Source organism: Catharus ustulatus, chromosome 24 (assembly GCF_009819885.2).
Source record: "Catharus ustulatus isolate bCatUst1 chromosome 24, bCatUst1.pri.v2, whole genome shotgun sequence".
Lineage (NCBI taxonomy): Eukaryota > Metazoa > Chordata > Aves > Passeriformes > Turdidae > Catharus > Catharus ustulatus.
In genome coordinates this window covers 1,643,309-1,666,589 of record NC_046244.1, presented here as the reverse complement: position 1 = coordinate 1,666,589, position 23,281 = coordinate 1,643,309, and the positions used below count along the sequence as shown (strand labels likewise).

The following is a 23,281-nucleotide window of genomic DNA, read 5'->3' as shown; positions in this document are numbered from 1 at the left end:
GAGAACCCACACAGCCACAGAGCTTAATCTTTAATTTATTGTGCAACAAGCATAAATAACTTTCTCCCCAAGTTCCTCTAAACACAATTATAGCCATGGTATTGAATGCTGTTTCACAAACATGGCTGCTGTTACTTAAAGATTGATGTCTCCCATCCTCCCCACCAAAGGATATTAATTCACTGAAGGAAACACAGGCAGGTGAAAGAGCAGAGCATCACACTAAGCTCTTTAAGCAAGGGCTGCTGCCCAGCCTCAGTTTGCTTGGAGCATTATCCCTAACTGGAGAGTCTGACTCAGCCTTGGACCCTGGGGCAGCTGTCACACCAGTGCTATGACAGTAAAGAACAATGAGAAGCGGGATTTGAGGATGATGTGCTTCCACTATCCTGCGTACAACTGAGGTCTTTAGTGCTGCTGACGCTCATGTTACCAGGCAGCATCTCATCAGGAAGTTTTCAGGCTGTCATTTCACAGCTCAGAAGAAAATGAGTCTCAAGTCACCCTGGTTACCCAAAAACAGAAGACTGCAGGTCGTTGTCAGCTTGGATTTCTGTGTGTTGTTTAAATTAATTGTGATGCAGCCAGACAGTGCCTCCTCCCAGCCACCCCTCTGAAAGGAATCTGCTTCATTCAACACAACTTACGAGCCAGTTAATGCCCAAATGGGAGCTCAACCACATACCTCTGGACACCTGCAAGGTCCACACACCCTCCCTCCAGAGGGTAAGGAAGCAAGGGCATCTCCTCTAGCAGGGACAGAAAAGCAGCATGGTTAACACTTGCTAGAGAGAAACTCAAGCTCCTAAACACAGGCCTGCAGCTTGTTCCCTAAAGCACTACAGGACTCCAGACAGACAGAAAGGACAGGTTCCTATGTGCCTTTAAAAAGTGCCATTTATGTGGCATGCTTGTGTTCCAGGTAGATCCTTCACCCAGACTGGCTTCTCCAGGCCAGCAACAGGAATATTGCTGCCCAGAGGTCTTCAAACTCGAGGTTTGCCAAGAAGCACATCTTCATTTTGGTTTCTACCTGGCTCTTCTCTGCCAGCCTGTTGGTGAGGAGGGTGGCTGCAGACTGGCAGAGCAGCCAGGCAATCATCTGGTCAGGTTTCAGGCTCCTGGATGTCACAAAACTGTCACCCCAGAGGCTCAAGTGCAGCACATTCGCAGCCACTCTCGCAGACAACCTCTGCAAGAGGAAGGGGAGGGGAGATTAGCTGATCCTGCTGTACTCAGCCACATCACCAGCACAGAGCATTGGCACCTCCAAAACTCCCTGGGGAGCACTGGCACCTCCAAAACTCCCTGGGCCCCCCCTAAGGCACCACCCCGTGAATCAGAAAGCTCTTTGAGACTATTACTGTGTATATATAATGTTGTGTGTAACCCTCCAATGTGAGGTCTGGTCCCAACACAAACATCTCCTGAAATCCCTGAAATGATTCAGCAAAGACTTTTAGGTTTTGATCCTTATGTTATCTTTGATCCTGCAGTGAGATCTGGATTAACCCCTGCACCCACAGCTCTCTAAGGCAAAACAATCACCAGTTATACTTCCAAAGAAATCTCAAAGGCAGCAGCTTCCTACCTTGTTGGGATCTCTCTGAAGCAGCATCTTTATCACCTGCTTCACTTCGAGGGGCACATGGCTGGGCAGGCTTGGCAGCTGGTCCTCCTGGTAACTTCTGCTTTCCAGAGCTGAGTCCCCGTGGCCATAGAAAGGATTAGGCAGGCCCAGGATTTCGTAGGCAATGGCTCCAACAGCCCAAGCATCAGCTTTGCTGTAGTTGATCACCGTGCCTGGACCAGGTGAAGCTGTGATCACCTGCCACAGAGAGGGAGCTACTCAAATAAACAGCTCTGTGCTGAAATTCAATTTTTAATGCTCAAACCGGAATTTTCTCTGTAATAAACTCAGACACTGGATCCAAAGGTGGGTTGCATCTGAACCTGTGGTGTAAATATTCCCTATTGGCATGCTCTAAGCCTCTGGCACTGCGCACTGGGGTGCTGGGAGGAGTCTGAACATTGCACTGAGGCTTTAGCCGTTGCTCCTGCCCAGCATTCCCAGAGTCCCAAGGGCTACTTCCTGATGGAATTAGGGACACAGGAGACCTGCAGATGAACAACCAACATCATGGCAGGTGCTCCAGGTCTAGCAGACAGTTAAGGGTGGCTTGGCTTTTACTAGGCTTATCATCAGAGAAACAAAAAGGAACTGTAAATAATTTCACAACCGCCTTGAACTTCAGCCAAAAGCTACTGTTGCAACACAAGGACTGTTGCATAAAATTCTTAATAGTTAGGTGGAAAGGGACCTGAATAAAAACTAAAGAGTAAATCTGATAGGGAAGGAAAGGCTGATTCTGCCTCTTAACACCAACTGATTATGTTTCACCTGTTGGAACTCAAGGTGTCTATTTGACATAGTTCAGCACAGATGTTCACCAAGCCTAACTTAAGTCACAAACCTTCTACGCCACCAAAACTCTTAGTCCTGACAACAGGACAAGCAGAAAACCAGCAGCACAAAGCAGGGCCACAGAGGGATTTACCTCAGGTGCCATGAGGCAGCCATTGCCACCCCGATCCACGTAGGAGCTGGTGAAGGGCAGCCTCAGGCCAATGCTTTCATCTGCCAAACAGCAGCCGAAGTCAGTGATGACCAGCCAGGGACTGCCAGCTGTGAACACATGGGGCTGTCAGAGTTAGGGTTCAGTTTGGGAGCATTTGGCAGCACCAAACACCACATCACATCAACACCCAGCTTGGTGTCCTCTGCAAACTGTCTGAGGGGGCATTCGATCCCCTCACCAAGATTGTGGGTGAAGATATTCAGTAGAGTAACCTGGTCTTGTGGGAGGTGTCCCTGGCAGGGGGTTGGAATGAGAAGAGCTTTACTTTAAAGTCCCTTCCAACCCAGGCCATTCCATGATTTTATGATTCTAAATCCTGAGCCCTGGGGAACAGATAATCCTGTGTGTCACCTGCCTCTTGGGCCAGTCTCCAGGAAGGGAGGGTGGATTCCAGTGGTCTCTGTGTCTCTCTCCCTGACACTCTTCAACTAAATTCTTCTACTCCTAATTACACAGACCTGCCTGCCTCCTATTGCTTCCTGCCAGTTTGAATCTCAATCACACCAAAAGTAATTAAAACTGCTGTTAGAGGCTAACAGGAGAACATATCAATGAAAGTGCTGCATCCCTTCCCTCCCAATCCATGTTTCATCATCCTAGGGTGCAGCTCTATTAACCTGGCCATGCAGTGGGATTTTAACAGGCTCCCTGTACTCTCTGGCTTGGGAAGATGACAGAGCCAAGAGCCTGAAGCAAAAGCTCCTGCAGCATCCCAAATGTGGTGTTCCCAGATGCTCCAGTTAATGCTGGCTGTGCTCATGCAATCCATCACCTCAGCAATACACTATGTCCATATGATAATGACCCAAAACCTCAGGCACACACAGGATCAATGACTTGCTGCAGTGACAGCAAACACTGAGCTAAAAACTAAACCTGAGATTATTTAAAAGGTTTGATGCTTCTTTCCCCAAACACACAGCTGAGTGGGACTTCCCTGAATACCAATGTGACTGGATCACTTCTGTGAATTAACTGGCATTTATCCTCAGGGATCTACGTACCAGAATCAAATTCAACCAGAATGTTGTCAGACTTGAGGTCTCTGTGTGCTATTCCATGTCGAACAAGGTGGTCCACACCTTCCAAGAGCTGCAGAATCATCACTGTGGAGAGGCGAACATCTGGGGTGTTCTCCTGCAGATACTGGCGCAGCGTGCAGGGGTAACTAGGCAGAACAAGGGGGAAAAAGGGAATTAGCATCCTGCAGGCTTATCACTGGCAGCTCAACCTCAGTGCTGGCTCATCTCATTACTGATTCTACTCCATCTCTAGCAGTGTGCTCAGACTAGTGGTGAAGTTCAGGCTTAAAAGGGCAGACAAATGGGGACAAACTCCACATTTCTCACTTCAATTTGGGGTAATTATTAAAAAGAACGGTTTGTCTTCATTGTGGAAGCACAGTCAGAACCTCAAGGACTTGGAACAGGTCCTGGGAGGCGTTTCCAAGAGCATACTCTGGTCTTTGGCAGCAGCCCAGACCCAAGCTTTGCAGGGACAGAGTACCCAAGTCACGTTAACCAGCCTCTCTCCACCTACTTCTTCATCACCAAGAAGAGCGTGCGGCTGTGGCCGATCCCTCTGGGGTTCAGGCTCAGTGGAAGGACATCAGGATAGTCAGCAAAGGCTCCAGGCAGCAAAGGGACAGAGGACGTGAACGCTCGGATCACCTGGATTATATTTGGGTGAGGTTGCAGCTTCTTCCTCCCAAGGACAGGTTTTCTGTACAGAGAAAAGACACCACAGATTGCACCAATCCCTCAGTCGGTTCTGATGGATCACAGGCACACTGCTGTTATTGCTGGAACTGTTTTTCATTATTATGGCCTGTTCTCCACACCAAAGGGCTCCCCAGCAGTGAGCAAACACGTTTGTTCTGCACTGGAAGCCTCATCAGAGGGAGATTAAAGCTGCACAGGGTGGATTACAGGACTGCACGTTAAGCAAATAGTCAGACACTCACATCCTGGGATGCATTCACTGAGCAAGAACATGGGCAGCAGTTCCATGCCCATTTCCCAACGAGCATCTCAGCCCAGCATTTCCCAGGTGGATGCAGAGCACCCACAGCAGTAATGGGCATCTCCCAGCACATTCTCCAGTGCTCAGAATCCACCCCAGTGCCTCCCAGAGCAAACTGAGCTAATCAGGGCCTCACAGGGGCCCTGCTGTAACTGCATTTCCCTATTCACAATGGCCAAACAGGAAATAAGGTGCTTTACCTGCACTACAAACAAAGCTTTGATAAAAACCCTCACACATAACATGCAGCTTTCATTTTACTCAAGCCCCACTAACCCTTCCATACTGCTGACAAAAGCAGAACCAGGCACAGGCTGCTTCTCTATTCAAAAAGAGCTACAGCAGCTCTAGAGAATAACACCCAAATGCAATTACTTTGTTAGATATAATAAAGGTCAACTTCACACTGGGAGTATCAATTTAGACCCTCTATTTTATGGCACAGGCAGGAAGCTCTCCCTACCCTGAAAAGCAGGTTACCTATTTGTCTGCAACACACATCTCTCATCCCCTGAATGTCAAATATCCCTTTGGCTGCTCTACTGCATTCCCAGCCAGCCACGGGCACAGCATTCATTATTCATTTGTATTGGCAGCCAGGATGGATTTGAAATTTAAATCAGACAATCTGGGCTGTGGACTCCATTGTTTTAAATGGAACAAAAAGATGCATTTCTGAACAAAAAGATAGCTAACTTGAAGTAATTCAGAAGTTTCCATGAGATTTTCCACCTTCATGCTGTTTGCTCATTTCCCACTCAGGTCAAAGAGTAGGAACTGAGTCATTTCCATTTTCCTTCTCACCAGTTTTCCTGCACTGAAACAGTTCCAACCTCCCTGTCCAGCACCCATTTTATACCAAACCAGTTCTCAAACCTCACAGTCAAATTGTATTACAGTGAAATCATTTGATGTTTAATACACTCAAACTGTTACCGATTGCAGAAGTGCAATTAAAAAGCAACACAATACAAATTTAAATGGTGTTTAACCAGTGGTTCCTCCAGTCTTTACCTCAGCAAATGCCAACACATTTGAACACAGGGAAACTAAAGATACAGCCACAGGTACCCACCAGACCCTGGTGGGACTCCCAAACACTCCCAAATTATTGATGTACCCTTCCAACCCCCTCCAACTACAAAGTTTAGCAATGCAATTCCCTGCATGCCAACAAACAACAATCCCCAGGTTTACCTGCTTTCAGCAGTTATTCTAGAAAGCCCTGTCCACCTTCTTAACACCCTGTCCACCTTTTTACCAGTGCAAATTGCTGCAGAATTAATCAGGGGATAAGACTGCACCCTGCCAGCTCCATACCTGCGGCCGGAGGCAGCTCCGTACTCCCCGGACAGGGCGAGGCCCGTGGCTGGGACCAGCTCTCGGCCCATGGCATCCAGGATGGCTTCACTCGAGGAACCAGCCTGCAACAACAATCACACCCCATCTTGGTTCCAGCTCCAAAATCATCCAGCCCCCATGCAAGCTGAAAGCAGATAATCCTGATGCTGGCACTGCAGCTGGGGCTAGATCAACTGAGACCAGACTTCAGGACTTCCCTCCCTTGAAAATCAAGGAAGGCAATTAACTACTTATAGAGTTCACCAAGGGAGGCTGCAAGGCCTTTATTTGTAGAAAGAAATCTATTTGTCTCTCCAAATGCATCCTTGACTGTCAGCAATCCAAACTACAGCTTAGCACTCACTTTCAACTTCCAAACCAAATTGAAGAGCCCACAGCTAAATGCCAGGGTACTTCTGGAGTCCAAGGGATTCCAGATGTTGGCATTTTAGAAGATTCTCTTGAAATATTCACTTGTCACATCAATAAGGAAAGCTACATGGAATTTTTTTAAACATGGAAGAGCCACATTAAGAAACTGGATCACCAGTCACCCAGGCTGGGAAACACTGGAGCAGATCTTGGCCAGTCACCTCACGGCAAGGGGACATAGCAGCCAGGCCACTGTGCACCCTGAGGTCACTGATTCTTCAGGAGGAAAACCCACCTCTGTCCTGACACTGACAGGACACCAGTTCCTAAATCACTGGCAGCACTGCTTTGCCCTTCTTACATCTTTCCAATAGAGCCAGCCTCAGAACACCTTTTCTTCCCAAAGCATCACCTCCAAACCCACCAGCTCTACAGCAGCAGCAGCTTTCAGTGCCGATTCCAGAGGATGACAAATGCTAATTACCTCACTCTGGGACTCTTCACTAACACTCAGTGTCTCCAGAGTCACCTACCAACAGCTTTATTGTGACACACTCATCCTGCACTCCATAATTAGTGTTTTCAACACTTCAGTATTAAACATTCCAGCCAGAATTCCCAGCAACAGCCACGGGGGATTCAGCGCTGACTCCTTACCGAAATGTTCCACATCATTTTGATAGCTAAGGGAAAAGCCCCTTTTGGTTGGTGCTTCACTACAGGCTCCTCCTCAGCCCCCTGGGAAGCTGAGCCATGGTCCTGCTGCACAGCTGGGTGATGACTGTTCTCTGCACGATCCTGAGGACTGGGACAGAAGGGAATAGCTGCTTCATACACAGCAGCACTGCAGCCCTTCCCGATGGGCTGGCCGATGAGATATTCCTCCAGCTTGAAGCCCTGCCAGCGGAAGGAGCTCAGGGGATCTTTCTGAGGTTTGTTCTTCCCAACAAACACGGTCTAAAAGGAATATGAACACAAAAACCTGTTCAGTTATCCCAGACTTCCCAGCAAAGGAGAACTTGGTGTTTCAGTGGTATTACATGTCCCAGTGGGTTGGTTCAACCTGAAAGTCTCAATCAGACTCCAACCATTGGGTTTAAATCACTGTAACCACATAAAAGATCATCTGCAGGCCATATATTTTTGTCTGGTACAATTTACCCCTAAATCAGTCTTTTCTAAAGGTGCCCTTTTCAAGGGAAAAAGAGGAACCAGGAGGGTGAGTGAACCAGGAGGGGGAGTCATTTGCCAATCTAGAATATAAATATATTTTCCCCAGAGAAGCTGTGGCTGCCCCATCCCCGGAAGTGTCCAAGGCCAGGTTGGACAGGGCTTGGAGCAACCTGGGATAGTGGAAGGTGTCCCTGTCCATGGTAGGGGTGGAAAGAAATGCACCTTGAAGTCCCTTCCAGCCCAAACCACTCCATGATTCTGTGGTCATGTCTGAACACTTCTGAAAAAAGAAGTTTTTTTCTCCCTCTCCATAAATAAATCAGGCAAACAGCATTTAAAAGAAAATCCAATTAAAAGCAGTAACAGGAAAAACAATGGTCTTTTTGTGGCAGTTGACCATGAGGGCTGGTTTGTTTGAGGAAGAGTGAATCCATAATGGGGGGGAACTAGGGGAGGAAATCAAGAGATGTGGGAACACAACACACAGGAGGCTGTTCAGGAGTTTCCTCACAGTTCATGATCCCACAGGTCTGGTGGTGCCCCAGCTGTCACCTGGACTGATACAAACAAGTGGCCTTCTCTGTGAGCTGCAGTCCCAAAGCACCAGTGACATCCTAGGGATGTGTCATTGGGCACAAACCCAGGGACAGCAAACGGAACAACCCAGCGAGGATAGAGCAGAGAAAGCACCCTGAGAAACTTCAGGGAATGTGTCTGCTGGTCGGTGGAGCAGGTGACAGCTGGCTCTGAGCACCAGTGGTCTATTTTTACCCAGGAAATATGTTCAGCACCATCCGTCCCCGTGCCCTGCCAGCAAGGCCTGGCCCAGCACCACGGGGTCCCTGTGTGTCTCAGGCAGAGGGGATGGACCTGGGCATCACATCCGTGTCCTGGAACATGAGACCCCCACCACCAGGGCCCCAACGCCTTCCCTCTGTGGGGGCACAGGGAGCAAGGGTTCCCTGCTTTTTAAAGTGCCTGTTTTAGGGTGATGAGGGGCTGCTGAGTGAGAGGTTTCCCCAGGACCCTATTTTTGGGGAGAAAGAGTGGGGCTGCTCCAGCACCCCTGCTTTGGGGAGATGCCTGAGGGTTGAGAGTTGGGGAAGTGTCTGGGGGGCTCCCACAGCAGCGACTCCCCTTTCCTTCACGAGGGGCTCCATAAAACAAGGCTGTCCCCTGTCCTTCACCAAAAGTGTCGGGGGGCTCCCCACAGCAGTGACCCCCCTGAGAGGGGGCATCTGAGGGGCTCCTCACCAGAATCCCCCTCCCCTTTGTGGATGATGTCGAATGGCTTCTCCACAGCACTGACCCCCCCTACCCTTAATGGGGGGTCTGAGGGTCAGCCCAAAGCAAGGACCCTCCTTCCCTTCAGGGGGGCGGGTCTCGGTGACTCCCCACAGCACTGCCACTCTGTGACGTTCATGGCGGTGGTTCGAGAGGCCCCACACATCAAGGCCCACCCTCTCTTTCATGATGTGCGCTTCTTCGGGGGTGACTGAAGGTCTCCCCCCCAGCAAGGCCCCCCCTCCTCCCCCTCACAGAGGGCGCCAGATTCCCACCTGGATGTGGCGACACGCCGCCTCAGCCCGGCGCTGCTCCTCCAGGCGCGGCTCCACCAGGCCCAGCGCCATGGCCAGCGCCAGGCAAACTCCGCCGCGGCCCCGCCGCGCTACGGCCGCCAGCCCGCCCGCCGGGCCCGCGCAGGAAGAGCCGGCGGGCGGCCGGCAGCCAGGCCAGCCAGGGCCGCCATGGCGCGGGCGGAGCGGCGGGCGCGGGGCCGGGGCTGGGGCGGGGGTCGGCGCGGGGGGCGCGGGGCGCGCAGGGCGGGCGGCACCGCGGGAGGAGCCGCAGGGCCCGAGCCAGCAGCAGGCGCACCGCCATGGCCGCCGCGGCTGGGAGGGGCGGGGCCGAGAGCGGCCAATGGGGAGAGGCCCCGCCCACAAACACTCCCGTGTGTGCGGGGAGGCCACGCCCACTGGACGGGACGGGGATGGGGACGGGAACGGGGTCGGACATGGAGTGGGGCAGGGAATGGGACACGGAGCGAAGCGTGAAAATGGGAATGGAATGGAGCATGGAGACCGGGATGGAGAGGGAATGGGGCGGGACACGGAGTGGGGCACGGAGTGAAGTGTGGAGATAGGCATGGAATGGGGCATGGGGACAGTCAGGGAACGGGGCATGGAATGGGACAGAGCGAGACATGGAGCAGGCGGGGAGTGGGGTGCTGAACGGGCATGGAATGGGACATAGCACGGCATGAAGCAGATATAGAAGAGGACATGGAGTGGGGCATCAGGCAGGGCATGGAATGGGTCACGGAGCAGGGCACAGAGCAGGGCACAGAGCAGGGTGCAGCCGAGGTAAAGCCTTGTGCAATGCAGGGCATGGAGGACACAGATAGGAGAGTCTTGGCGTGGAGCACAGCACTGCCCTGGGAACGGCCAGGGCACAGCCCAGTGTGTGGAATCATTAAAATCACAGAATCCCAGACTGGTTTGGGCTGGAGGAGACCTCAAAGCCCATCTTGTTCCACCCTTCCGGTTTGCTCCAAGCCCCCTCCAAACCCGGCCTTACTCTGCACTTGGCTGTGTTGAACCTTATGAGGTTCCCAGGGCACATCCAGCACTCCCCAGCCCTGCCAAGGCTGCAGGTCAGCCCCAGGACCTCACTCCCTGTGTTTCATCACTTGCTACAACTACAGGAGATAAACCAGAAGTGCTTTTATTTCACTTGGGTATGGCAGAAATGCCCAACCCAGCACTGGTTGGGAAATGTAACAAATTCATTTATCATTGTATTATAAATCAATATAATATTGATCAACAAGTGGCATTACCCTGGAGGCACAAAACCCTCCAGAAGTCCCCAAAAACACCTTGTCCTCTTCTTCACCCCAAAAAGAATAAAAGCAAGAAAAACAAGCTGAGGAGAAACGAGCAAAGGACACGCTCAGTGTGATAAACATCCTGTTCCAGCAATCCAGCTAATCTGGATTGGTTTATTAATTACTAATTACTTCTGGGTTGATGGACCTTTTCCTTCTTGCTTTCGCTTCTCTTTAGAGCTGAAGGATCCAGCACTTTCCCAAGCAATTATTTTGCATTATTCAGGAGTGGTTTCTGTACCAAAGCCTGTTTGAGCTGTGCATCAAACCCATGCCCTCCCTTGCCTACAGGGATGTCTGGATGCTTTTTTTACTAATAACAGGGAATTTCTATTATTTGATTTTTCCATTTCCTTGGGGCAAGGTGGAGCTGCAGTCTGCAAATCAACACTGAATTAGAAGATGAGCCAGAGGAACAGGCAACTTAACAGTATAAACACATTTCCCCCTGTGTTATTTCCAAAAAGTTGCTTACAGGCTGAGGAAATTGGGGAAAACCATTGTCCCCTGTGCCTAAGGGCAAAGGCTGGTGGTGGCCATGCTGCTCAGACCCTCTTCAGGTCCTCAGGGCCAAAGGAGAGCGGCAGCAGCTCCTCCAGCCTCTTGACAATGTAGGTGCCATCTGCTTTGGTCAGGTAGACATCCCAGTCTGTGCCAAACTAGAGGAGAGAAGAAACAAGAGCCTGATGAGGGAAAAGAAGGGAAGAAGCTACATTTCTTCCCCAAATTACTCATATACCCTTTTTTCAGGTTCACAGGGAGCATCCCGCTCTATTGCATGCATTTTGGGTTGGCTTATCAGCATTTCCTCCCCCAGAGGATATTCTTGGCTCAGATGCTGTGTTTTTACTGCACCAGTGTGAGCCCTGGTACCTCTGAACCTGCTGAATCTGACCCTCGAGCAGAGGCCCACAACCCATTAAATATTAACAACCCAAAAAAGGGTTGTGGGTGCTGGGATTCCTGGAGGAGGGAGGCAGAGCTGGACAGGATCAGCTCAGCTTTTGCAGGAAAACCCCCATTTTCAGGCCTACCAGAGCCAGAGCAAGGACTCGAGGGTAAAACCCTGCACCTGGAGGAATAAACCCCCTGAGAAGGGTGAGCTGATGAATTCCCACTGAACACCCACTCAGGGTTGGAATACCCCTTCCCCAGCAGATAAAGCAATTTGAGGAGCCTGGAGCCAGCCCTGGGGATGAGGATGGGGGGTTGCACCCTCCTTGCTACCTCCAGGTGTTTTAGGGGGAGATGCCTGGGTCAGGGGATGCTCCCTGGTGTCAGGGAATGAACCACGGAGCCCCACACGAGCTGTCACCTCTCTCATCACTTGTCTGCAGGCACCACAGGGCGTGATGAATTGGTCCCCCATGTCACTGCCAAAGGAGAAGGGCAGAGAGCTCAGTCCTGAGGTCAGAGGAGGGGAGAACACCTGCAGAAGACCTTCATACCCCAATAAATACAGAGCCACAACAGATTTGCCCCCCAATTCCTCCAAAAACACCATGCAAAAAGTTTATTTCCCCCCCAAAAAATGGGGCTGCTACAAAAGCAGCAGTCCCTGAGGAGCAGCAGGGATTCTCCTGCCGGATCCCTCGCCATTCCAGCTGTCGGAGCACCCTCACCTGGCGATGGCCATGGCTTTGAAGCTGGTGTGCCCCTCGGAGATGGCTTTTTGGATGGCAGTGCGCTCGGCACACACCCCCAGGCTGTAGCAGGCGTTCTCTACGTTGCACCCTGCAGGGACAACCCTGGCATCAGCCACCCCAAACCCCACCAGCTCATTTCTTTGGGAATTTACAAAGAAAAGCCATTTCCCGTGCTTCCCCTATTTATTTTCCCATCTGCTGTGATCTTTGGCTTGGTCCGGGATGGCGGCTGCCAAGAGGCAGCGGGGGAGGACACACAACACCAGCACCCCGGCATGACCCCACTACACCCTCACAGATAACCCAAGGCTTGCTGAGGGCTCCCCAAAATCCCCGGGGAGGGTCTCAGATCCCCGTCTTACCCGAGAAGATCTCCCCGCCGGTGGTGAGCAGCGCGGCTCCCACCGGGAACTGGCTGTAGGGACAATAGGCGCAGTTTTTGGCCTCCCGGCTGCGGCGCAGCAGGAGCTGGAGATGGTCACCCTGGGGCTGGCCCGGGGGGACAGCAGGGACCGGGTGCTGCCCGCCTCCCTCCATTCCTGCGCCCGCCTGCCCTGCCCGCTGACGCCGCGGTTAAATATTTCCTCGCCTGGAAAATAGGCTGGCCAGGACGCCGGGATAACGCCCAGCTCAGCTCCGGGAAGCATCCTCAGGGGCAGTCCTGGCCCCCAAAGCATCCTCAGGGGCAGTCCTGGCCCCCGAAGCATCGTGCTCAGAGATTCCCACATCCTCTCCCCGCCTGCTGCCTCGTTTTTTCCAATTTCTCTTGTTTTCATTATTTACTTCCTCCTTTCTCTGTCCCGGCAGAGCATTTTTCCGCCGCCGTCCCAGAGGTTTTTTTTCCTCCTCAGTTCAAAACTGGTTCTGTGGCTGCACAGGAAAATGTCATTAAATCATTCCTGGGGGGGAAGGAACAACAGCTCCTGATCAAAAGAAATAAATTACTATGACTGAAAGCACAAAAAATAATATCTGTATATATCACATTTTCCCAGGTCTTGTAACTACAGGAAAAGGGGAAACTGGCCAAAGATACAGGTGGTCAAAAGCCCTTTTTGAGATGTTCTCATGCTGGAGCCCAAATTCAGTTTGGCTGGTGCTTCCACACATATCAGCCTACACAAGGTAAAGGGCTCCCAGGTGATCATCAAATTGCTGCTTAATTAAAGATTTCTCTATTTTTCCCCTTGCCCAAGGAGCTTCCTGCCCCATTTTCTAACTGCAAGGATGGGTTTCACAGTTCCCAGGGATTTATCACTGGGATTTTTATCCAGTTTGTTGGATTTTGGGAGGTTTTGGACCTTTACCTGCTGATTTTGCCAGCAAATCTTGCTGCTGGGTAGCTGTTGGGGAGCAGTGTCCAGATTGGCAGTGGCTACTGATGGGGCTGAAACTCTGGGAATTGAAACAGAGCATGGGACAGTAGGATCACCACAGACACCCCAAGAAGGTGGGATGCTAAGATCTCTGTTGTCCAAGGGAAAAGCAGAAAACCCACCTCCCACAGACCATGAGGATGCTTGTTCCCTCTGGAACCCAGTGATGACAGTTCACCACTTGCCAGTGCAGTGAGTGAGAGGAGGGATTGCCACTCCTGAACCAGCCCACAACTCTTTCTCTCAGCTTTCAAGTGCAAATCCAGGTTGTTTTCCCCTACATAAAGTGTGGTGCGGGATCTCCTTTGTCCCCCAAAATCTAGGAGAAAAAAGAAAAACCAGTCCTAGGGCAACCAGTGCAGAGGATATTACAGCCCTCCCCCTGCCCACCCAAATAATGTGGGATCTGTAAATAAAGAAGCTTTCAGGGTGGGTTCACACCTGCTCTCTCAATATGAACACTGAGCAAGTAAACACAGCCCTCACCTCAGTCAGTGAGGGCAAGAATAGAAATTATGAAAGATAGAGTCTAGCATGGATAGAAATCCCCCCATTAGCACTAATTCCCTAATTGCCATCTCCCCAAAACCATCCTTGCACCAGGAGCAAACCACACAGCCTATGTTTGCATCAGAAAAGCTGAAAAACAGACAAATTCATGCATCTTTTATTATTTTGGCTGCAAAAACCTATGAGGCTGTCAAGGCCGCGGCAGTGAGAGTGGGGCTGGTGCTGTCTGCCTGTGAAGCTGCTATTTTAAGGCTGTATTTGCTTCACTCAAACTGCAGAAAATCTGGGAAGCTGCTGGGAAATGGCTTCCTGTTCCCTGCAACACCCCACCCTGGTTTTCTTCCCCAAACAGACTAAAAGTGGGGGCATGTGGTGTTATTTTACCCCTTTCTCCCAAGGCAAACAGAGCATCCTCAAGCACGGGGGTCTCCCTGCTTTACATCAGATGGTAAAAAAAAAAAAAGACGAAAAAAAAAAAAAAAAGGTGGAAATCAGCGTTTGAGCCAAAGGCACTGAATCCTGAGCAGCCTCAGACTCCACTGCAGGGCTGAAACCTCACAGTGCTCCCAAAAATCCCCTCTGAGCTGTGCCATGGGGAAATAACATTCCATTTCTCCTGGAGAGAAGCTGTCCTAGGGCCTTGGCCAGAGATAAAAGCAACAGGTTAAAAGCCAGCTCAGCCCAAAAGCAGAGGAGAAGCAAAGAGGTCTGACTGGCATGGAAATAACAGGGGCAAATAGGAGGTTTGGAGGAAAAAATGCCAGCAAACCTGCAAGATCTGCAAATCCTGGCACACACCCTTGTGCAATATACTGATTTTGGGGGAGAAAAAACCCACCTTTTTGTCGTTCCAGTGTCAGAAGCCATCATCTGACCCTCCCAAAATCATCCCTCCGCCCTTCCCCCGGGTGGGAAATTAAAGAATTACCCCTCACGCCGGTGTGATTCGGCGCTGAGGGTCTGGTTGCTGCATGGGGTTGAGGGGCTTGAGGCTTCTTCTCCCTGCCGGGGCACGGAGCGGGCGCGCACGGAGCTGGTGGGGGCCGTTCACCGGCGGGGACCGTCCGTACACCGCAGGGGCCGTTCGTTCACCGGAGCGGGGAGGTCACCGGAGGGGCTGTACACCGGCGGGGGGAGTTCACCGGAGGGGCCGTTCGTTCCCCGGAGCGGGGCCGTTCCCCGGCGGGGGCCGTTCACCGGCGGCTCCCCGCGTGCTCGGGGAGGTGGAGCAGCCCACGGAGAGCCGCGTCCCCGCAGCCGCCGCCGCTCCCGCAGCATCAGGCGCAGGCGGCAGCCGGAACGCGGCGGCTCCTCGGCTCCGCATCCTCCGTGGGCAGCCGGATCGGGGACGGCGGCCGCGTCCCGCTGCCGGGGTAGGGGCTGCACCCCCTGCGCCCGGGGTGCGGGGACACCCCCCAGACCGGCTTGGGGACGGGGGGTGGTCCCGCTGCTTGCGAGCGAGGCCGGATTAGCGGAGCGGAGCCGAGATGCTGCCCTGGCGCCGGAGCAAGTTCGTGCTGGTGGAAAATGAACGTAAGTGCAAAGGCAAGAGCCTGGGGCCGGGGCTGAGCTACGCGGCGCTGCTGGCCGGCTTCCTCCGCTCCTGCCCGGACCTGCTGCCCGAGTGCCCGCTGGAGCGCCTGGGCAGCGTCTTCCGCGGCAAGCGCCAGAAAGTGGAGCTCAACAAGGAGGACCCGACGTACACGGTGCGGTACCTGGGCAACGCCGTCACCCTGCACGCCAAGGGCGAGGGCTGCACCGAGGAGGCGGTGGGCAAGATCTGGGCCAAGAGCGAGGCGGGCGCCGGCGGGGCCAAGATGAAGCTGACGCTGGGCCCTCATGGCATCCGCATGACGCCCTGCGAGAAGGGGGCCCGCCGGCCGGGCCACGCGTACCTGCTGCACCGCATCACCTACTGCGCCGCCGACCGCCGGCACCCCAAGGTGTTCGCCTGGGTGTACCGGCACCAGGTGAAGAACAAGGCCGTGGTGCTGCGCTGCCACGCCGTGCTGGTGTCCAAGGCCGACAAGGCGCGCGCCATGGCCCTGCTCCTCTACCAGACCTCGGCCTCCGCCTTCAACGAGTTCAAGCGCCTCAAGAGACAGAGCGATTTCCGCCACGTCCAGCAGCAGCTCCTGGGCGATGCCATCGTGCCCTTGGTGCCCCTCCGCAGGCTGCTCAACGCCAAGTGTCCCTACCGCCCGCCAGCCGAGCGGGCTCGCTGCGCCCCTCGGCTCAGCTCCATCCTGGAGGAGGAGGAGGACGAGGCCTTCGGCACCGGCACGGCCTTGGGGGACCCCGAGCGAGCGGCCGTGCTGCGGCTGGCCAGCGACATGAGGGGGTGCAGCCTGCGCGGGCCCCGGGCTGCCGTGTGCTGAGCGCCGGGCGTGAGGTGCCCTCCCTGCACCCTGCACCTCAAACCAATGCTGGACCCTCCTCGGGGATCAATCTGGACAAGACAACGGCTCCGTTTGCAGGAAGACCCACGGTGGGGGTGGGTTTGCACCCCAGGGACCCCCCCCAGCTCTGCACATGAACCTGTTCTCGTGCCTCCTCCACAGCGGCCATAATAATAAAATTAATGTGTGTTTTCTGCGGTGTGACAGCGCCTGTGTCTCAGCCAGAACCTGGCGGATGACGGAGTTAAGCTGGGCACTGAGGCAGCTTGGGGGGTTTATGCTGTATTTACCCCTCGAAAGGCAAGCCAAGGAGGGGGGGCTGCGGGGTCCACAGTGCTTTCCTGCGGCACCGAGGGCTGGGGAGAGCTGCTCCGCGTAGTCATGGCAACTTGATTTTTTAAATATAGAGCTGGGGCACGGCTGTGCCGCCCACGTCGGGGGAGCAGTGATGGGGGTTTGGCCCCTTGGACCCCACTGGAGACAGAACTGGAGAGCATCCCCTCACATTCCAAATTAGCACCAAGGGCCTGAAGATCAATAATTTACGAAAAATTGCTATTTTTTTCTTCCCTTTTTGCTGCTTTCCCAGAATAAGCGATGGTAAGGAGATGGCAGGGGTGGGGGTGGGGATATCTTGTGTCCCTGGCACCCTTCTATGGCCCTCGGTGGGGCAGGGGTAAAGGACCCTGCAAAGTGGGTCTTGGGGCTGCGTGCTGAGGCTGAGCCCTCGCAGTGGAGGGGCCAGGCAGTGCTGCTGCCCCACAGCCCAGAGAGGGGTTGTAACCCCTTCCCCAAGGTGCTATAGGGCAGGGATTTGGGGAGATATCCCCTCCCAGCCACGGGAGGACGTGCTTTGGTCTGACCACTGCTCCCCCAGCAGAAGGATGAGATTTGGGTTCTCCTCCATCCCCAAGGTGGAAGGGGCAGTTACAGGGGATGCTCCCCCCTCCCCGCACCCGGGGGGCATCAGGATTTGGAGCCAACTGACAAGATCCTAAGGGATGATTGGAATTTGAGTTAATCCCCCCTCAGATACTGGTGAGACTGGAGTTTGATGTCTTCCCCAAGACCCCAGGATGGAGGTGGGGGGTAAAGGGGTGGGGACGCTGCGACCTGTCCCGCACCCTCGAACTCCCAAGGATGGGGTTTATCCCCCTAAAGCTCCGGGGCCGGGACCTGACCCGCAGCCTCTCGGGGGTGCAGTCTGTGTTACCCCCGCACCCCAACAAGGCTTTGCAGAGTCCCCCCGCCCGGCCTTGGCGGACTCCCCGTCTCGATGGCGGCGCTGCGGCTGCCAGAGCGCCGTTCGTGACGTCATCACCACGCGCCGGCGCGCCGGGAGGTTGCCGTGGTAACGGCAGGCCTGGCGGCCATGGAGGGTGGCGGGAGGCCCTCGGCCGCACAGGCCGTGCTGTTGACCGCCAGCACCGCCATCACCGCTCTGCTCTACTCCGTCTACCGGCAGAAGGCTCGCGTGGCCCGCGAGCTCGAGGTGCGTGCGCGGGGTGCGACGGGAGAATGCATGGGCCCGTCCCCGAGCCGCGGCCTGGTCGCACAGGCTGAGCCGCGGCCTCTGTTTGCTCCCCGCAGGGCGCCAGGAAGGTGCGGCTGGACGGGGACCTGCGGGCCGTGCTGCTGGAGGCGCCCGGGCGCTGCGTGCCCTATGCGGTCATAGAAGGTAGGGTCAGGAAGACTAATCTACAAACACCAGAGGTTTATGTCCAGAAAGGAGACAGAGGAGTCCTTTATTCGAATAAAGGGAGAGGTCATGGGTATTTCCCATGGGTTCTCTCAAATTGCTTTTTTTAATTCTCATTTCCCGGCTACATTTCCCTCTCTCTTTCCCCATTGGCTGAGGTACTTGAGAGGTACAGACTTCCCGAAACGCCTGATACTTAAGAACCCCTTCTAATGTATAGCCCCACCCTTTCCTTTTCTTTGTGCCAGTCAGTGGAATTCATATAGAATTTATGGTTCTTCCTATTTTTTTTTTATCTCTTAGTATCTAGTTTTAGCTACCACAGACCCACAGTTTGTTTGTAAAGACAAATTCCTCCTTCCTTTCAAACAGGACCTGAAGCAGTGCCCCAAATGGGAGTGGGGGACACATCCCACCCCACAGCTGCTCCTCACCAGGGGATTTCATCCCCAGCTCTTCCTTCTGTGCCCATCAGGTTATATTGCCCCCCCTTCCAAACAGCCATGACTCCTGACAACCCTTTTAACCACTTTTTAACCCTTTTCTAGAATGGTTTGGATTGAAAGAGACCTTAAAGCTCATCCAGTTCTACCCCTGACATGGAGCACCTTCCTATCCCAGGTTGCTCCCAGCCCTGTCCAGCCTGTCCTTGGACACTTCCAGGGATCCAGGGGCAGCTACAGCTTCTCTGGGCACCCTGTGCCAGGGCCTCCCCACCCTCACAGGGGAGAATTTCTTCACAGCAGCCCATTGGAACCTGTCAGTATGAAGCCATTCCCCATGATCTTGTCACTCCAAGTCCTTGTCCAAGGTTTGTTTTTGAGCACCTCACCTACCCCTCAGATTCCCGTTGCAGGTGTGGTGCGGTCGGTGAAGGAGACCCTGAGCAGTCAGTTTGTGGAGAACTGCAAGGGTGTGGTGCAGAGGCTGACCCTGCAGGAGCACAAGATGGTGTGGAACAGAACCACCCACCTCTGGTATGTGCCTGGTACCCTCAAACTCCTCTGCTGCTCTTGGAGGGTCTGACACCCTGAAATGGCATCAGGCGTGGCCAGAGTGACCGAGTTTCCAGAGCTGGATCCCCACAGTGACAGCTGCCATAACAGGGCATGTTTGGCTGATTTTAGGGTTTTCACAGAGGGGCTGGAGGAAAAGAGCACATCAAATAACCCGACACAGGCTGAACATTGATCAGCCCCACCTTGTTACAGACGTGGCCAGAGGATGGCGTTTCCCAAAAACCTCATTTGCAGAACAGAAATTAATTGGATTTGGGTGATCCCCACACCCGGGGGAACTGAGGAGGATCCCAGAACTGCTAAAACAGAGCTCAGTGATGCTGTTTGATAAGCATTTGGTAACACTTACCAAATTGGGACGTGTGACACGTGGTGTTTCTCCTCAGGGGATGGTTTTGATAGCTGGGAATGCCACAGGCAGGTGAGGAGGAGGTAAATGGGGATGGGGGAAGCCCCCACTACTTGTGGAACACTGAGGTGAGGGTGGAGTGGCCTGGTGCACACCTGGATAGTGCCATGAGGGGAAAAGTGTTCTCAGAGACCCACATCAAAGAAACTCCATTAGGAGTCCCCAAAACCAGCAGGTCCATCCCAGGCTGTGCTTCCATCAGGGAAAGTCAGTTCACTCCCCTTCTCCCTCCCCAGGAACGATTACAAGAAGATCATCCACCAGAGAACCAACACCACCCCCTTTGACCTGGCCCCTGCTGAGGATGGCAGTGGTGTCACTGTGCGGGTGATGAAGCCTCTGGATGCTGCTGAGCTCAGCCTGGAGACGGTGCATGAGAAATTCCACCCCTCTGTGCAGTCCTTCACGGACGTCATCGGCCACTACATCAGCGGGGAGCGCCCCAAGGGGATCCAGGAGACGGAGGAGATGCTGAAGGTGGGCACGGCCCTGACTGGGGTGGGAGAGCTGGTTCTGGATAATGCCACCATCAAGCTGCAGCCCCCAAAGCAGGGCATGCCCTACTACCTGAGCTCCATGGATTTTGAGTCCTTGCTGCAGAAACAAGAGTCTGGTGTCCGGTTTTGGAAAATCCTGACCGTCATTTTCGGCTTTGCCACCTGCGCCGTTCTGTTCTTCCTGCTGCGGAAGCAATACCGGCACCACCGCGAGAGGCAGCACCTCAGGCAGATGCAGGAAGAATTCCGGCAGGCCCAGGAGCGCCTGACGAACGCCGAGGGGGGGGAGGTTCTCAAAAACGCCTGCGTGGTCTGCTTGAGCAGCACCAAATCTTGCGTTTTTCTGGAGTGTGGCCACGTCTGCTCCTGCCACGCGTGCTACCAGGCTCTTCCTGAGCCCAAAAAGTGCCCAATCTGCAGGCAGAGCATCACTAGGATGGTTCCCTTGTACAATAGTTAATGTTTTGAGATTCTCGGGGGTAAGATTTTGGTTTTAAAGCTGCCACTGGCAAAGGGTTTTTTTCACCTTGCTGCTTGGGTTGTGGATTTTGGGGAAGGGGAGGGAGCTTGGGGGAGTGAGTGCTTCAGCAGGGGAGCAGAGCTGAGTCTGAAAAGGTGACTCTGCAGCTTGCTCACGCTGTGCTTTGGAGGTGTTTTTGAGAGAGATGATTCCTTGCAAAGGGTGAGGTGCTGGTGGGGAGATGCAGCTTGAAGCTCTTCTGTTAAGGTTTGAACTCTCATGGTTTGTGTTATGGTTACAGAGCCTGCAGCTAGTAAAAACAGGGGGAAAGCAAAAATAAAATGTGTTAAGGGTTCTGAGAGGCTGCAGAATTCCTCTCATGACTGAGGCTGCCAGAGGGCTGCAAGGCCTGGCTGAGCAGGAGGGGCTGTAAGGTAGCAGGGGGTGTGAACGCAGGCAATTCTGTGATCCCCAAAATGGTTTTGTTATACCAGGGTATGAGGATGGGTATGTGAGAATGTTGTGGCTAATGGCTGGGCTTGGCTTGGCTTGGGATAGCAAATGGAGTAAAAAATAGGATGAAAGGTGTGTCTGTGTGAGATGATTCTATGGGAATGGTGAGGTTTATCCTCCCTGAGGTGGACACTGAGCCTGGATCATCCCAAGCCATGATGGAGGTTGGCTGAGGGGGGGAACCTGTCCCCTCTGCACTGGACATGACAGTCACCACTGTCCCCTCATGACACAGGTGGTGCCAAATCCCCCAAACTGACACAAAGAAGGAAAATTCCCTTCCCAGACATCCCCATTTTGCCATAAATCCCATATACACCCAAAAGGGTTAATGGACCCAAAGTGCTGCTGCATTTAACATATGCTGGGGAGCACAATTAGAGAAACATTCCTGGGGAATGAGGGAGCCTCAAGTAGGAACAGCTGAAAACTCCAGGGCTGAGACAGCCCCTGGGCACCCCTGCTCAGCCATTCACATCCCCCGGGCACATTTAAAAAAGAAACATTCCCATCGACTGGCCTTTAAAACCCCCTGAATTAAACAGTGAAAATGGTGGTTGTTTCCTCATTAAACATTAACCAGAGCAGCCGGGCTGGTGTCCGAAGGCCATTCTGGCTGTGGGGCACAAAGCCGGGCTGGGTTTTGAGGAGGAGCAGGTCCCTGTGTCCCAGGGCCATTGTGGCTGTGGGGCACAAAGCCAGGCTGGGTTTTGAGGAGGAGCAGGTCCCTGGTGATCCCGGTGCCGTGTAAGGGCCGCATCCCACCAGCTGTAGATGGCGGTGGCTGCCTACAGGGCGAGGTAGCCCTCGAAACAGAATCTCAGAGGAACAGCCAGAACACAGCTCAAAAAGCCACACTGCAGCCTGAAAACCCAGAATCCAGATGGAAGTGACAGAATCCCATCTGCTGGAAGAGGTGTCCCTCCTCTCCAGCGGACCAACCACCCCAGAAAGCCTCGTCCCCTCACTGGGGACAGCAGGGAGTCAATCCCCCTCAGACCAGAGCAGGACATGGCCTCGAGCCTTGGCGTTTTGCCCAGGAATGGAGCATCAGGCAAAGCCTAAAAATACGCCTTGGAGGGGCTGTGCTTTGCCGCTACCCTTCCCTTCTGTTTCCAAGCTTTCTCTGTGATATCTCGGGCGTAGCCGCAACCTTATGTAAGGAGCTGACAGCTCGGGGGCGGGTGGGGATGCAGGGGAGAGGGGGAGAGGCTTGTGCAGCTCTGGGGGCTGAGGATTTCAGCAAACGAGATGGAGATGGGAGCAGTCCCAGGACAGCACAACCCCGGCACCACCATGGCACCCTGTCCTTCCTGTGCCCCGATTCTGCTCGACTCCAAAATGAGCCAGGCTCCTGATTCCAGAGAAATCCTGGAACTCAGCCTTGCACTAACAGGTTCTTTGCTGCTGCTGTTGCTACTGTCCTCCTGTTCCACTTTGCAGGAGCTGCACCACAGATGCATGAACACCCCAAAATAGCTGTGGTCTGTCCCAAAATGTTATCCCAACTTTGCCAGGCAATAACCCCGATGTCCCACGCTGTTGTGGCAACTCTCCATAGAAAACCCCATGGAGAGCTCACAGTGGCTCCCAAGTCCTCCTGCAGTGCCCCAGGAAAGGCTCATGCAGAGATGGGTCCTGGGGCCCCACAGCTGAATGCACCCATTCCCCCACGCTGCAGCCCCCATGAAGTGCCAGAGGTCCCCGGGTGGCTCATTCCTGCTGGGCTCTGCAGGGCACAGGTGAGGCCGTGCCCAGTGTTCCTGGGAACAGGGCATGTGGAGGGGTTAGTTCCAGACTTTCCAGGAGTGGCTGGGGGGACCCACTCTGAACTCCCTAAACGTATCTGTGAGGTAGTCTGGGCTCCCCAGATGCGGCTGTGGGGCAGCTCTGGGCTCCCCAGAAGTGCTGTGGGGCTGCCTAATCTCCCCAAGGGTCCTTGTAGGGCAGCTCCAGACTCCCCAGGGATGCTGAGGGGCAGGTTAGGGAATGCTGAGGATGAAGCGGGGCAGCTCCGGGCTCAGCAGGGTTTGCTAGGCAGCTCTGGGATCTCCAGGGATGCTGTGGAACACCCCGAGGATGCCCCGGGACAGCTCCGTACTCCGCAGGGAGCTTGCGGGGCAGCTCCGTGCTCCTTGAGGATGCTCCGCGCTCCCCGGGGACGCTGCGGGGCAGGCGGCGGGGCAGTCCCGGGGATCCCCGGGGTGCGGGACCAGCCCGCCGGGGCGGTGCCGCCGCCGGTGCCGGGGGCCGAGCCGGTCCCGCCCCGCCCCGCCCGGTCCCGCCTCCCGCTCCTCTATCGCCGCCGCCGCCGGAGCC

At 54.1% G+C, this 23,281-nt stretch overlaps 4 protein-coding genes across 10 annotated transcripts; 2 read left to right on the top strand and 2 right to left on the bottom strand.

The window, feature by feature from the left end:
- Nucleotides 1-17: 17 nt before the first annotated feature.
- PINK1 (PTEN induced kinase 1) lies at nucleotides 18-9,563 on the bottom strand. Its single transcript, XM_033079437.2, has 9 exons — nucleotides 9,524-9,563; nucleotides 9,107-9,330; nucleotides 7,032-7,331; nucleotides 5,982-6,085; nucleotides 4,179-4,361; nucleotides 3,644-3,807; nucleotides 2,559-2,686; nucleotides 1,592-1,828; nucleotides 18-1,192 (listed from the first exon to the last, which is right to left on the bottom strand). The coding sequence occupies exons 1-9, from the start codon at nucleotides 9,561-9,563 to the stop codon at nucleotides 932-934; spliced, it is 1,641 nt and encodes a 546-aa protein (XP_032935328.2). The 3' UTR covers nucleotides 18-931.
- A 692-nt stretch (nucleotides 9,564-10,255) lies between these two features.
- CDA (cytidine deaminase) lies at nucleotides 10,256-15,134 on the bottom strand. 7 transcript variants are annotated; one of them, XM_033079680.1, is made up of 7 exons: nucleotides 14,895-15,134; nucleotides 13,579-13,775; nucleotides 13,388-13,475; nucleotides 12,670-12,979; nucleotides 12,057-12,168; nucleotides 11,750-11,807; nucleotides 10,256-11,093 (listed from the first exon to the last, which is right to left on the bottom strand). In XM_033079680.1, the coding sequence occupies exons 4-7, from the start codon at nucleotides 12,854-12,856 to the stop codon at nucleotides 10,980-10,982; spliced, it is 471 nt and encodes a 156-aa protein (XP_032935571.1). In that variant the 5' UTR covers nucleotides 12,857-12,979; nucleotides 13,388-13,475; nucleotides 13,579-13,775; nucleotides 14,895-15,134; the 3' UTR covers nucleotides 10,256-10,979. The 7 variants fall into 7 exon arrangements, with proteins under 7 accessions (XP_032935571.1, XP_032935569.1, XP_032935572.1 ...); XM_033079678.1 differs by lacking the exon at nucleotides 13,579-13,775 and having other exon boundaries at nucleotides 12,670-13,475; XM_033079681.1 differs by lacking the exons at nucleotides 13,388-13,475; nucleotides 13,579-13,775 and having other exon boundaries at nucleotides 12,670-12,950.
- A 147-nt stretch (nucleotides 15,135-15,281) lies between these two features.
- Nucleotides 15,282-16,559, top strand: FAM43B (family with sequence similarity 43 member B). Its single transcript, XM_033079677.1, has one exon. It carries the CDS (start codon nucleotides 15,454-15,456, stop codon nucleotides 16,342-16,344), a length of 891 nt encoding a protein of 296 aa, XP_032935568.1. The 5' UTR covers nucleotides 15,282-15,453; the 3' UTR covers nucleotides 16,345-16,559.
- A 1,128-nt stretch (nucleotides 16,560-17,687) lies between these two features.
- On the top strand, nucleotides 17,688-21,490 carry MUL1 (mitochondrial E3 ubiquitin protein ligase 1). Its single transcript, XM_033079676.2, has 4 exons — nucleotides 17,688-17,857; nucleotides 17,956-18,043; nucleotides 18,921-19,041; nucleotides 19,729-21,490. Exons 1-4 carry the CDS (start codon nucleotides 17,738-17,740, stop codon nucleotides 20,447-20,449), a joined length of 1,050 nt encoding a protein of 349 aa, XP_032935567.1. The 5' UTR covers nucleotides 17,688-17,737; the 3' UTR covers nucleotides 20,450-21,490.
- Nucleotides 21,491-23,281: the final 1,791 nt, after the last annotated feature.